Below are 16,168 nucleotides of genomic sequence, written 5' to 3'. Positions count from 1 at the left end.
ATTTTTCATTATTCGAGTATTTCGAGCCGTACTAATTTGTATAATGATACAACAAAGTTTATTGTTGAAATGAACCGTGTCAGTTATATTTCTTTTAAACCAGAGAAACTTTTTCAACTGTGAATTAACAAAATAGTTTGTACGTGTTTAAAAAAATGAAATTTCATCTGCTCATTTCTTTTTCGTGGGGCATTTCAACAATCCAAGCGTAAGAATTGATAATCAATAATATTAGAAACCTCATAATATTACATAACACGTTTTCTTCACAAAAAATCTAATTTAATATAAATCTCTATTTTAACCGATGTGCAAGGGCATCGCGCCATGATTGCGGTTTCGTAATAATTGTAATTTCATTAATGTAATTAGAATTGATAAAATAAAATAAATCGACAAAAAATGTATCCAAAATAACCCTTCAAATTATTTTGAAAGAAATAATATTACTCTTAATAACAAAAAACGATTTTTAAGAAACAAAAAAACGTAGAAATAGTAGTAGAAATAATAATCATTTTAAGTTTATATCTTATCATTGCTTTCAATTGCTGAATTCAAAGCACTATAAAGATTTCTTTCATCTAAAGTTAGTTCATTGTAAACTGATTTTGAAAATTAAATATACTATGGAATTGTTTGTTAAGAAACTGATATGAATGCACAAATCAAATATTTGTAGACTTTGACAAAATATTTATTGAAATAACTAATTCACTGAGACAAATCAAATATTTAGTTTTGTAGTTTCAAGCATCAATATTCGTTATATTAAACCAAATTTCTATTTGTCACTAAATAAATCTTAGCGAGAAACCAAAATCTAGTAACTTTTACAATATTTTTCTCTGCGTGTATATGTGAAAGGCATAAATGACCTGGCAACGCTGAGTCACAGAGTTAAATTTAGTATGTTTTTCAGTATTTTCACTGCGTGATTAACTCAAATATGTGATGACTTGAAAGTATGGTGTAAATTTCTTTTGTCATTTTTTCGGTCATGAAATTGTAAACAAGCTAAGCGACTTATTTTTATAATGTAAAGTTAGTCGACTCAATCGGTCGAGATTGTGACTTTTGGAATATATTTCTGCTATACCCAACAATACAAATAATTAATAGCTAAAAATTTTAACACGGTATCATGAGTGAAAGCGAACATTTACACATTGAATATGCTGATGAAACTGAATTACTAAGTGAATTTAGACATTTCATGAATGATCCAGATATTAGAGATAAGGCAGCTATCTATCTACTAGAGTCTTTGATCGATGAAACCATATTAGGCGTAGTTTTTGAAATGCACCACGCTTACAAAACAGGTTCGAGTGTCGCGATCGAAGGTCAGCCGGAAGATTGTAAACCTTACACCATAGTGGATTTACCAGATATGGACGTTTTTGGATCTTCTAATAGTAAGAAAGCGATTGATTGTAACTGTCCTAATTGTAACCGAATTGTGGCTGCCTCTCGTTTTGCACCACATCTAGAGAAATGTATGGGTAAGTTGAATTTCATTTTAATGTAATGTGCTGTAGTTTTTCACGCTTTATTTGACCAACAGGGATGGGTCGAAATTCATCTCGCATTGCAAGTCGACGGCTTGCTAATACAAGAGATGGTAGTAACTATTTTGGAGCTGACGAGGATGACGAAGATGATGCTGACTGGTCAGGAGAGAAACGTAAGAAAAAAATAGCACCAATTAGGACTAACGGAAGTAAGAAGAATGGTAAAACGTCATGAAAATAATTGACGGTTGTACGAAAGGTGATAAACCCTTGGAAGTGTCGACTGAGATCGAGAAATGCGTTTGAGTGTCAGACGGGTAAAAAGCTGGAATTGGTAAAAAAGGCAATCGAAAAGATAGAAAATAACTGATATAAATTCTTCTGCATCTTTTCCATCAAAGTTTTTTTTCTCGTCTTTAAACTCATGAAATAAACTAAACAATATCGAATCGTTCAATGTAACGTTATGAACGTATTGTTCGTATATCGTATATTTTAATCGGATTTAGAAAAAAAAACACTACACTACAAGCATCCTGAAAAACTTCTTTAAAAGCTCAAAGGTTGCAGACTGATAGGAATGCAAACTTTTACTATATTATATAATACAATTATCTAGGGAATCTACAAAATGACGCATAATCCAACTGTAAAAACAATTATTAGATTTTTTTCGCATTTTTATTTGCTTCGAACTAGCCTATGTAGTCAAGAGGGAGGGGGAGGTAACTTGGAAAAACATTACGGAACATTCCGCTCGAATACGAAATATTGCATATATCAATATATCATTATATATTGAATTTTGGCTAACAAAAATTTTCAATATTTAATGATGCATATGCGGTATTGTTCAAAAAATAAACGTACTTTGATCTATTGAATTATTCCATGCATTGGGTTGAACCCCGTGTTGTGTTGGGTTTTCCCTTATAATCGCGAGTGCTCTGATAAAGTCGCTTTTTATAAAGCGAAACATGTCATTATATTCATTCAATATTTTTATTTGCAAGTGGTTCCACGCTTCTTCGAAGATTATCCATTTTTTCACTAGAGAATTTCATCAGAAAGTAATCGCGCAATGCGAAGCGAAAATGTAACGTGATGTGATGTGATGTAAAGTGAAGCCACCATCAGTTCAAGGACTTGCCAGTGGATGCGGGTAGACTTACAGTAGCCCCGATATGACTCATCCATTCACCTTCTTACTATAGCTGTTACCGAAAAGCGAACAAAAAGGGTTGGGCGGATACGTAAGTAGAGTCACTTACTCGTATTCCGCGGGAATAAAAGATGCTCTTCCAACCATAATATCCAGTGCATGGATGAAGCATATCGCTATACATGCTTGAACCCGCCTGATGGTTTGTTTGAGAAGGGCGCGTCAGACTCATTTCAAACCTTCAGAAGGAAACAAGTTTCCTTCAAGTGACTTGGGCTGGCTATCCACAATCCCTCGTCCAGTCATCAATCCGTCCGATGCCCTGGTGCTCCCTCCCCTTTACGCCCCGTGCAAAATGTTTTATATTGATAAATACAATGAAACATAGTGTAATGAAATTAATATAACATAAAATGATATAATAAATTACAAAATAATATAATATAACATAATATAATATATTTTAATTTAATATAATACAGTGTCATACAATATAATATAGTATCTTATAAAACAATATATAAAATAACAGTTAATGTAGAGTGTCAGTTATGCTCTTCTAACTTCGCAATACTGCAGGAAGTAGAATACTTCTCTTCTAATAACAATAATAATATCCACATCTATAAAAATAATATATGTTATTATTATTGATGACAAATTAATAATAATAACAATAAATATAATAATGAAAATAATAATAAAAAACAATATAATATTGTGCAATGAAATATATACTAAATAATAGAATGAATAAAATGATATGTTGCGATATGCTATGATATTCTATTACTTGATTTTATATGTCATTTCTCATCCGCTCATTCTGCCATCAACGCATTCCATCGACCAATTGTCACCACAGACACACGTGTAGGCATGAGACAGGAACCAGTGAGGACCAAGCTCACCTTGTGACGACCTTGATATTTAGTAAAAAGATTACTTTAAAAATAATAACTTATAAGGAAAACAAATTTATATTTTGCGCAGAGGTACGTAGTACTACTCATAACAAACCCTATAATATAATATAATATAATATAGTACAATATAATATGATATAATGCAATGCAGAATAATACAATACAACATAGTATATAATAACATAAAATAGTGTAAGACGATAATATATGAAATAATAATAATACATGATGTAATAAACAACAGAATTATATGTTGTAATATACTATGATAAACATTGCACTTTAGGATGGGCTTCAACCTACAAGCCATTTCGCACCCTCTCATTCTGCTACTTTTGCAGAAGGCGATAGCACCCAGTCGACGCCGTTCTATTGACCAAATGTCATCATAGACGCTCGGGGAGGCATGAGATAGGGGCTTGTGAGGACTTGAGGCATATCTGTCGTTTACTGATAAATTCAGCAAGCAATTATGCCACATTTCGGCAAAGTGAAGCTTTTTATCGAAATATCAGTGAATGTATTTAACGAAGTTAAGAAACATGCGTATTGATTACTGAGCAATCAGCAAATTTACGTGTTGCTGATCAGTTTCGGCATTTTATTATCATTATTTTTTTTTCACTATTTCACGCATAGTGGGAAATAGTGAAATATAGGGAAAATCAAGTGAAGTGACATGAAGTGAAGTGAATGTGAAAGTGGAAGTGAGAACGGTAGTAAGGGCCAATGTCACTCACGGTTCTCAGACATGGCGTGACCGATTTTCACAAACTTAGATTTGAACGGAAGGTGCGCTTTACCGAGATATCAGAACTTTATAATAACGATTTTCGGCAATGAGCGTGTGAATTACTGAACAATCAGTAAAATTTCGTGTTGCCGATCTATAATTCGGAATTTCAATATACCCCACATTATCAGATCCGAATGGATTCCGAATCAATTCCGATTCGGCGAGAAATTTTCATTCGGAATTCCATGTGGAAATCATGTGGAATTCCGAATCAATTCCAACTCCAGTGCAACCAAGGATGGAAAAAATCAATCATCACCCTGAATACACACGATCATCTTTCACTATGCATCATCGTTCCATTGCGTACTCAATAATACATAACAGAGTCACTCAAACTCGTTCGGTATCATACTGCGTGCGATGGCGGAGAATAAGAGAATTGAAAATCGCAAAAATTTTGAAACACGAACCCAATTGCCAATGCATGAGTTAAAGAGTGCCAGCGAACATCATCGGAAGCGATTATGTTCGTTCGGAAAAATGAACCAACTGTTCGTGTGCAATCGAAAATCCGAACGATTGACAAGTGTGGCTGGATATATTCAGCAGGAGTTAGATCGAAACGATCTGTTGTAGGGAAGGGTGGAAAAAAAACTGGCTATGGCAAGATTGCATGATGAGTTCGGTCGGCTGAATATAAGTTTTTGCTTGAAGGGCAATGTGCATTATGATGATCGTTACATTGCCAGTTATGTTAACATGTTACAAGTTTGATGTGGTATTCTAGTCAGAGTTAATTAGGTCTTTTAAGACAAATAAGTTGAGATTGTTAGTTGACGAATGAGGAAATCAATTAGTTCCAACTCTAACAAATTTGTCCGCCGATCATCGACTTCACTTCGGAATGATTTTCAAGTAAAGTAGAGCTTCATCATTGTAATTGAGCAGTTTGAATGATTCCAGCAATCTATTGAAACGGCCAGTACGCTTATGCATTAGGTTTCAGATAATCCGCGTTATTGCAAGGCATGCTGATTCGGTCCACCTAGTGGTGTGATGGTGCATTTCATATAAGTTTGTTTTGGAAATCTGGACATAATCATTACTGTATCTTCATGTAAAACCTCTCAATAGGCATAATATTCCAAAGCAGTTGTTCCCTTTGTTGCTTGCTCAATCTTCTCAAGCAACAGTTTATGCATTTCTGTTAATCATATCAATCAATGCATATTCTGACTCATTTCAGGAAGATCAAACAAGTGACACTGGGAAAACCTTAATTCGAAAAATCTTCATACCACCAGTGTTTGCATTATAATGTTAACGAAATTTTTTTGATTTTCTGAGATTGATATTGGGTGCTGATCAGTGCTGCACAATTATCACCTAGTCCACCTCCGCTAAGTATGGGGAAAATTTCTTTCCTTTCAATATCACTACAGTAATATTATTTAAATACACACATGATTATGAATAATCATTCTCACTATTATCAGCCATGCAGCGATTTGCACTAGCAGATGATGATATTCAGATGTCGGAAGTCCAGTACGCAATAGCAATATGCGCAATAGGATACAGCGAAAAAACAATACATTCTGAATATTGATTATAGAGACAAAGGACTTTATTTTAATTCTAGGGTTGATTAAATCTCATGGTCTAAGTAACTTTATTACCCTTATTAAACGCTATTTAGCATGAATTTTGTGTATAGAAGTAACAAGAGTGCAAATATTTGTGCGCAGCACTTGAACCAGCCCTCTACTGAGAAGCCTGTTGGCTACGATAACACTTGCTACCTGGTTTGAGCGCTTGTTTGTGTTCGCTCTAGCCAAGTTCTCCGCTCCTGTTACTTCGGTGTATGAAATGCAAGCAATAGTGACATATTTTTTTAAACCTGCATAAAAAATGTACCTGCAATTTACTCTGCATGAAACATGCTTCGTGATTGAAGTTATATTATTGTCATTATAATTGTTTTTAATCACAGAGTGGCATATTAAGATCAGATTTAAATTGATTTTCAATACATCAATACTCACCATATTGAATATCAGCATTTTCAGTGAGAATCTCTGCATGACTGATAATAGTGAGAATGTTTTTGAATGATTATGATTTTATTATCACGTTCGAGTTTATGGATCATCACTTCTTGTCAAGTACTGATACTTTTTAGACTTTCATTGAATTCTTGAATGATTACGACATTCTATTCAGTTTAGTTTTAGAAGTTTTCGAAAAAAAAAACTGAAATAAATTAGTTTGAATAGGAAAAAGTTTGGTTGGAAAACTTTATTTCCTTAGTCATATTATAAAAAAATTATTGCCCCATTTCCCAATCACCAGACTGGTGATACACGATCACCTTCTGTGATTTCTAAATTTCTGGTGATCACCGCTTGATCACCGTACGTGATTCCTCCTCTGATACCCCAGAGGACAAATTTAGTTTCACTTAAACAATACCATAATTGACATATTAGACGAAAATTGGGAACTACTCTATGTTCATCGAATTTTAATTTATTGGGTGCTGATGGGACTAACATACACCAAGCGGTTATATTAATAATTTTAGACTATTAAAAAATCACGATTCAGGGTTTTAGATACAAGGAATAATATTGTTAACAGAATGTTTCCGCTGATTTGTAAACAACAACAGTTGAAATGTTTATTATTTTGGATAGCGCATGCGTTATTATAAAGAATTATTTCTATTTTTTTCGATATGTGTTATATTTATATTACCCCCCCACTCAATATCTGTTAGTAGCTTTCAAACGGGATGCTTGCGGAAATCGGTTCAACCATTTCTGAAAATGGGACTCGGAGGATCCGTTTGAAAGTCGGATTTTGCAGCAATTCTTTTACCTCTCTATAGGGAAAAGCAAAATACCCAGTTTGGTCCAGTAGTTTTATTGTTATCGTGTGTTCCCTAACGGTTTCGAGAAAACGCGCAAAGGGAATATCTCCGAAAGAATTGTAATACTGATTTTCCAATTTTGCATTCATGATTTCTTATAATTATTTATCGATTGAAGCAAACATTGTTCATTCATTTCTTTTGCTCTCTTGTAATATGCTGTTACAAAAGTGGAAAATATAATGTGCATAGAAAATAGGTTTTCAGTTGAAAATGTTAGTTCCTTTCGGCAACTGTCAAGCCTCTACTGAAATATAGCAAATCGAGATACTACAATCACCTGAAAATACGGTATCATAAATTTTCTAGGTGAGCGGGCCACTAGAAACAACATCGTGAAAACTGCAAATAATGCCGCTTTAATTTAGAAAATAACAACTTTTTTCACATATTTGCAGCATGAATCAAAAATGCACTTAAACTTCCCGTCGGCTCGTGAAATCACCCCACGGATACGATTATTTTGCGCCTGCCTTCATTATACTCCAGAGCGTTAAAAGAATGGATCGTCTTGAATCACGATTCAAAATACTTGCAAATATTCGGATTGCCGAGCGAGTTAACTCATCATTGGTTCGGATTGGTTCCGAACATGTACTAAGCAGAATTCAAATGGCAGCGCTCCATAACGAATGAAAGAGAGAATAAATGCGAGAGAATTAACTATTGCGCTTTGCCGATCGGGTGTTACTTGAGGCAATCGGGTGTTCGGCAGAAGCACACTTATGAACGAATAAAATCGAGTGACTCGCATCAGGTAGAAACGTGTCTATGAGTGCTAGCCGAGTGAAAATAGATACGATTATTCCCTTCCTTGAGTGCAACAACCGATTCCGAATGAATTTCGCCTACAACCGGTTGATCCGGAAATCTTTCGGAATTAGGCTCTCTGACAGCTCACTTACAACCACAAATGCAAATGAGATTGGTTTGTTTTCATCAGGAAACGCATGCATTAAACACGATTCAGACGATCAATCAACTTCCGTCGACGTCCAGATTATTTTTATTAATTTTTTAGCCGAATATTGCTCACGTATCCGACGTTAAAATTTTCCGTGAACTTGACGTAGTGTCCTTTCATTTGAATTGCTTACAAACAATGTTGTTGTTCCGTAATCGTTACATGCAGGCGATAGTCGCTTGATGCTGCGTGTGAATCGCTTTTACATATTGTTTTGTTTTCATCAGGGAACGTGTAGGCCACCCATTTTTCAGTAGGGCCGCTGTTCATTTTTCACTGGGCATAGAAACCTCAATTGAGTGAGAATTGCGGACTGAATTGTCAATTCGTCTCCTTCTTCTTCTTTCCCGATTTCGCACGTTTTCGTGCTGATTTTCAGTTTATTTTTAAACGAAAACATTATATAACTTAATATACAAATTTAAATCTTCTTGTTCTTCGGATATACAGAACTAGTAAACAACCAGTTCTTCTTAGAATTCCAACATAAACTGTTGAAATTCGCTGGAAATTAATATAACGGCCTACCTTAGTCAGCATCATCCATTCCTCTAGCTGGAGTGTAGTGAAATGGCTTAAGTCGCCTCAATTTTTCACTAACACATTCATGATATGAGCGAATATTCAATGACATTTATAATGTCACTGTCAATCAGGTTGATCGAGCAGCCAACTCAGGCGAAAATTCTAGCACTGAACCGATCAAGCACTAAAAAATCATGCAGTCGAGTAAGAATTCCCCACATTATCAGATCCGAATGGATTCCGAATCAATTCCGAATCGGCGAGAAATTTTCATTCGGAATTTCATGTGGAAATCATAATGGATTCCGAATCAATTCCAACTCCAGTGCAACAACCGATTCCGAATGAACCGGTTCGCCTACAACCGGTTGATTCGGAAATCATTCGGAATTGAGTGAGAAGATGCGGACTGAATTGTCAATTCGTCTTCTTCTTCTTCTTTCCTGATTTTGCACGTTTTCATGCAGATTTTCAGTTTATTTTTAAACGAAAGCATTATATAACTGAATATACAAATTTAAATCTTCATGTTTTTCGGATATACAGAACTAGTAAATAACCAGTTCTTCTTAGAATCCCAACATAAACTATTGAAATTCGCTGGAACTTAACAAAACGGCCTACCTTAGTCAGCATCATCCATTTCTCTAGCTGGAGTGTAGTGAAATGGCTTAAGTCGCTTAAATTTCACACTAACACATTCATAAAATGAGCGAATATTCAATGACATTTATAATGTCACTGTCAATCAGGTTGATCGAGCAGCCAACTCAGGCGAAAATTCGACCGATCGAGCACTAAAAAATCATGCAGTCGAGTAAGAATTCATTGCTCATTCCATCATTTCGATAATGTGGGTCATTGCTCATTCCGTCATTTCGATAATGTGGGGTACCGAGCTCAACATTCGATTTTAAGTGTGTACAAACTAAAATGCAAATGAAAGGTCTTGAAATTGTTTAAAAAATCCACGAGACGATGATCCAGATCCGATTTCCGGTTCCGGAATTACAGTGCGATTAGTTAAAATTATTAATTTCATGTGTATTTGTTCTCAAGCGTTGGCGAAACGAGGTGCAAATTTTTATCAAATTTACTGGTTAATTCATCTAGTTGGCAGATCTTGTTAGTTGGTAGAAATATAAATCTACTTTGCAATTACTAGTTCCCGGTTTCTGCTTCTAAACGCACCGGTAATAGTGAAATAAAAACTCCAAAACCGGAACTTACTTCGATTTCTCAGCATCGGTTAAACCAATTTTCACAAATCATGATTCAAAATAAAGCTCTCAGTGTTTTAAAAGACACTGTGATATTTCATCCACATCCGACTTTCGGTTTCGAAATTATAGGGCAATAAGTATCAAAATTTTCAAACTGTCATACAAAATTATGCAAAATCGGTACCCGCTTGTGAGGAATTCTCTCTTCCTTCGTTTTTCTTTTTTTTTATTCGACATTCGTCAATCCCACATGTACATACAAAAAACGAATCTTGAGACGAGGTAAATGAGATTAAAATATGGGTATGTTTTTAGTGAGAAAGCAATGTTATTAATAACATTTTCCATAAATAGTATATATGAAGTGCAATAACTTATTGCCTTTCATATGTACTTTTTATTAGGAAATAAAACCAAGACACTAAAAATGGAGAACCGATTCAAAACGGTTGTGCCAATCTTGTATGGCAAGAATTTGACAGAAATAGAACCGTTAATAACCGCTAGGCGAATTTCTCTGCGAAAACGGTTGTTGCATTGTTGCCAGACTTTTGCCGGAATTCTGGCAGAAATGTCCCGGGTTGGCGGTTCAATGCATAGGACGCTGGTCTTACAAGCCAGTTGTCGTATGTTCAAGAACCGACCTGGAAGGATTCTTAGTGTCAGTAGGATCCATAGTACTAGCCATGCAATGATTCTGTACACTAAGAATTGGCTGCGTAATACCAGGACTTTTTCAATTTCTATGCACTGCTATCAATCGAATCCTAGCTGCCTTTGATTTTGCTAGCGTTATTGGGAATACATACGTCGTTATTCAGAATAAGGGTGAATGTTCCATTATTTTTTAATGCAAATTTAATACACGCTGCCTAAAAAGCATGTTGAATTAATGTGCTTCTACATCAACGATGTTATAGTAAAGTTGTAAATATGTAATGCCTATGGTTATTTGGGGTGACATTATAAATGTCATTGGCCCTTATTACCGTTCTCACTTCCATTATCACATTCACTTCACTTACATGTCACTTCACTTTATTATACCTATTACCAGTGTCAGTGAAGTGATCACTGCGATGGAAAAAACTATTTTTTTTTATTTGATGTTCATGACATCAAGTTCATCCAAGTAATTACTTTTGACTCTGAAGCGACTTCCGTAATAAGAACCTTCATTCGCTTCACATGATTTCCAAGTGAAGTGATATTCATAATAAGGGTCACATTCACTTCATTTGGTTCTCACCGTGTAGTGGCATCGGTAATGAGGGCCATTGAGTTTTCGCTCATTTTATGAATATGTTAGTGTAAAAGTTAGACGACTTACACCATTTTATTATACTCCAACTAGAGGAAGGATGTTGACTAAGGTAAGACTTTTTGTTTATTTCTAGCGAATTTCAACAGTTTATGCTGAATTCTAAGGGGACTGATACTTTACTAGTTCTGTATATTCATATGATATGATTCAGATTTCGTTCGGATCTGGATTGCTCTGGTTTTGCACTTTCGAGCAGAAATGGCAATAAAACACCGTCAAAATGTTGTATTTCTGCTCGAAAGTGCAAAACCAGAGCAATCCACGCCACCAGTGTTTTTCAATGAAAAACGGCATTAAATTCACACACATGCAGCGATTTTTACTAGCAGATGATATTCAAATTTCGAAAGTCCAACACACAATAGCATTACCCCACTTGCATGTGCCTGTCAGACTTCTGCCAGAATGTTTTGCCGGAATGTTGGCAGAATTCCGGCAAGAGTCTGGCAACGATGTAACAACCGTTTCCGGCCGAGAGTTTCGCCTAGTGATTCTTAACGGTTCTGTTTCTGCCAGATTTTTGCAATACAAGAATGGTAGAACCGTTTTGAATCGGTTCTTCATTTTTGGCGCTTTTGGTTTTATTTTTTTGTCGTGAATACGACTTATTTTACTATGGGGTGTCTTTTCAAAATTAGCCATATGGAAGAATGGGCAGAACTTAATCGTGAATATCTCGACTTGTATTAATGGCAGCAAGATGATTCTTTCACTATTTCATTAAAAATATGATCAGGAATTTAGGATATTATTTTGAACAGTGTGAGATAATCACAAACAACTCAAAAAAATAAATTTACTAAAAACTCTTTACTTTCGCTTGGGTTTTTCGCGCAAGTACGACGATTTTGAGGTAGTCAGCCACATATTTTCTACTGAACGTTATAAAAGGGAAACCGTGGTCGAAAATCGATCACCATTCGTTATCTAACACTCGATGTGGATGGACGAATAACCTACTACGACTAATTTCGATTTTGTTTTATTTTTTATTTGCAGTTGTCTACCTATGGGTAAAATGCGCCATAGATCCGAGAAGGATCCAAAGGATGCTAAGCGTCTGAAGCCAAGTGATGTACAGGTAAACGACCGTTTGCTGAGTAAAAACCAATATGCTGAGCTGCCAGTTGATGTCGAAGAGGAACTGCAGAAGAAGGAAAAAATGCCGCTTTTCTACCTGAAGGGCTACCCACCAACTCTACGCTCGGATTTCAACACGCTGATCAGCAAAGGACTACAGGCAACAATCCGTTTATGTACTGAAGGCTACAAAATAATTGTTCCGGCTTTGAACCACTACAAAGTAGTGGAATTGTACCTGAAGCAGACAAAAGCGGAATACTTCACACACGATATTGCCTTTAACAAACCTATGAAGGTTGTACTTCGAGGACTACCCGACATGATGGAAGTCGAACTAAAGCAGGCACTGTCGGAGGCTGGACTAAAGCCTGTGATGGTGTTTAAAATGAAACGACATAATACGGACAAAAAGTTTAGAGATCAACTGTACCTGGTTCATCTGGAGAAGGGCTCCATCACCATGAGTCAACTGAAAAAGATTAAATCGTTATTCCACATAATCATCGAATGGCAAAAGTATAAACCGGTACATCGGGATGTCACATAGTGCACGAATTGTTTAAACTACGGCCATGGAGCGAGGAATCGCCACATGAAAAGTCGGTGCGGGAAATGTGCTGAATCACACAATACCAACGATTGTCTACTAGATGACATCGCTGTAAAATGTGTGAACTGTGATGGCGATAATCCATTTACTAGCAAATCGTGTCCCAAACGTGCTGAGTTCACAAAAATTCGACAACAGGCGTCCCGTAAACAATCAACGCACAAGAATGTTCCACAGAAGGATGAAATTAATTTCCCACGGCTCCCACCGAAGAGGGATATTCCAAATTTGCCGCCACTTCCTCGCAGCAATCCAAAAAGAATCTTCCTCAAAAATACCTCCTGAATGGGGCAATAATCAACCACAAGCAAAGGATGACTCTGGTGATTTATTCTCTGCTGAACAACTGATCGTCATTTTTGAAACAATGACGACAAAACTACGAAACTGCAGAACGCGGTTAGATCAAATCAACGCCTTAGGCAAATTCATCATCGAATATGCAATATAATGAGTTGGTTATAGTTAATTGGAATGCTTGCTCACTCAGGAGCAAAACTGCTGAATTGTCCGATTTTCTCCAAGAGAAGAATGCCGATATTGCTATTTTAACTGAAACTCATCTTAATCCTGAAATTTCTATTTTTATTTCCAATTACAGGATTCACAGGCTCGACTACCAGAGGAGGGGGAGTTGCCATTGCCATTAAACGATCCATTCAACATAGGCTTATGTCAGCCTTTAAATTGCAACCAATAGAAGCCATCGAAATTGAGATTACAACGACGATGGGACCCATCATCATCATTGCAGCGTACTGCCCCAAACAAACTAATCTTTGAGATGGTACGTGTGCATCATTGAAGCGAGATCTGGCTATGCTCACTCGACGACAGAACAAATTCATCATTGCTGGGGACCTGAACGCACGGCATCAGCTGTGGGGAAACAAAAGACAGAATCGAAACGGATTCGTACTTGCCGAAGATTACGAAGCTGGACAGTACAACATCCTCGCTCCAGATCAACCAACGCGACTTTCCAGATCGGGTGTTCATTCCATTTTGGATATATTCATCAGCAACATCGCCATAGACAGCTCTCCGGTTGTCTTCAACGAGCTCTCTTCTGACCACTTTCCAGTAATATTGACCTTGGGATCTTCACCAGAAACAGTGCCTATTCAACCTCGGAGGAACTATTATCGCACCGACTGGGTCCAATTTCAACAAATCGCCGACCAACTTATTAATATCGATTTGCCACTTGATTCCTCGATGGAAATCGATGCGGCCCTATCTTCCTTCCAGCATTCAATCACAGTCGCTCGTGATAGGACGGTTCCAGTACAACATATGCCGAGTACCTCTCTTCAAATTGACAGTGTCACCAAGAAACTCATCCGACTTCGAAATATCTACCGGAGGCAGTATCAACGAACTGGCATCCTAGATAGGAAGACTTCTTATAACAACTTAACTAGGATAATCCAGGAAAGGATATCTGAGCTTCGCAACAGGAACTTCCAGCAAAAGCTTCTCCCACATTCAAAGCCCTTCTGGTCCTTAACGAAGGTGCTTAAGAAAAAACTGAAGCCTATTCCTCCTCTGATGTCACCCCAGGACGCAGCTGAAGGAATACCTTTAATCACACCAGTAGAGAAGGCAAATGCGCTAGGCCAGCAGTTTATGTGTTCTCACTATTTAGGACTCAACATTGTTAGTCCACATGAAAGAACCGTTGCAGATAGCGTAGCTGAGGTTGACCAATCAGACAGCTTGGTTCCTGAGGAAAGTAGAGTCACTGCGAATGAGCGGATGGCTATTGTGAAAAAATCCAAAAATTTGAAGGCCCCCGGTTTCGACAACACATTCAACATTGAGCTGAAACATTTGAGTATTCGTTCATTTGTCTCCTTAGCTAAAATTTTTATCACCTAAATAGAGTTTCAAAACATTTGTTCACGATTCATGATTCGTTTCAGAGATTTATTAAATAAAAGTGCCTAGTTGTGAAGTGTAAGGATGATTGTTTGGGATGAGTTCCTCGATTTTGTTTAAAATTGTTTGTAAACAGTACCGCTGAACTGTCAAGGATGAATTCTTGTTCATTTGTGACGTCACGATAAAAAATCTAATTTAGTAAAAAAATATATTCTGAATATTAGGTTTTACACTACGACGACACAAATAGGCTATTGATGAATCAAGTTCATCTTTGACAGCTGTCGGTGGTTTATTTTGTTTTGTGAAAAAAAAAACACCGAAAAAGTGCCTGTTAAAAACGTGTTCCACTGTGAAAATAACTAAAAAGATTGCCCTGTATGCGTTTCCAGCATCAAGGGGCGATATTTGTATAAATTTGTTTAGTGTTAGGCGACTTGCAATTTTTAAATTGAAAGGATGAACCCCTGATGAACTTTTGAACTATTAGGTTTTGCACGATGACGACATAAATGAACTGCCGATGAATCAAATTCATCTTTGACAGTTGCGTGTACTTGTTTTGTTTTGCGACTGCAAGTTAAAAATTTAAAAAATGACGAAAAATTGCCTGTTAAAAACGTATTTCACAGTGAAAATAACTAAAAAGATTGCCCTGTATGTGTTTCCAGCATCAAGGAGCGCTATATGTATGAATCTGTTGAGTGTGAGGCGACTTGCAAATTTTACATTCGAACGATGAACCTCTGATGAATTTCTAAACTGTAAACAAGTACACGTCGACTGTCAAAAAAAGTTCATTCTGTTCATTTTTGTGAGGTTATGTCATGTTCGTGCAAAACCTAATAAACTTCATTTTGTGAAGTTATGTCATGTTCGTGTAAAATCTAATTGATTATAGACACAATATACCATATTGAATATCACGCTGCATGGCTGATAATCGTGAGAATGATTTTGAATGATTATCATTTCATTATCACGCGTGAGTTTATGGAAAACTACTTTAGTGATATCGAACGGGATGAGTTTTTTTGCCATACTCTCTTCGAGTGATCATATCATTTGCGGATAGTGTTAAACTAGAGTAACTATAACTATAACCATAGTGACGACATCTCATCCGTAATTTTGGCCACAATTCAAAATATTCCATTAGCTTTACATTGAATTGACAGGTCGTTTGCTCGTTTGGAACTAGGAGCTGTCATTCCAAACGAACAGCTGTCCCCACTCTGATTATAGTCACTCTATGTTAAACGATGCCTAAAATCGGGCTTGT

The 16,168-nt window shown here is 36.4% G+C and overlaps 1 protein-coding gene across 1 annotated transcript; it reads left to right on the top strand.

The window, feature by feature from the left end:
• The first annotated feature begins 942 nt into the window (after nucleotides 1-942).
• On the top strand, nucleotides 943-2,181 carry LOC131440590 (SAGA-associated factor 11 homolog). Its single transcript, XM_058612000.1, has 2 exons — nucleotides 943-1,505; nucleotides 1,568-2,181. Exons 1-2 carry the CDS (start codon nucleotides 1,145-1,147, stop codon nucleotides 1,747-1,749), a joined length of 543 nt encoding a protein of 180 aa, XP_058467983.1. The 5' UTR covers nucleotides 943-1,144; the 3' UTR covers nucleotides 1,750-2,181.
• The last annotated feature ends 13,987 nt before the right edge of the window (nucleotides 2,182-16,168 follow it).

Source organism: Malaya genurostris, chromosome 1, assembly GCF_030247185.1.
Source record: "Malaya genurostris strain Urasoe2022 chromosome 1, Malgen_1.1, whole genome shotgun sequence".
Taxonomy (NCBI): Eukaryota; Metazoa; Arthropoda; class Insecta; order Diptera; family Culicidae; genus Malaya; species Malaya genurostris.
This window is presented reverse-complemented; position numbering and strand designations above follow the sequence as displayed.

Bases quoted from the DNA above. Each gene is read 5' to 3' on its own strand.
- LOC131440590 (XM_058612000.1), top strand. From the start codon at position 1,145: ATGAGTGAAAGCGAACATTTACACATTGAATATGCTGATGAAACTGAA. The intron at 1,506-1,567 runs GTAAGTTGAATT...TTTGACCAACAG, and splicing joins ACATCTAGAGAAATGTATGG to GGATGGGTCGAAATTCATCT.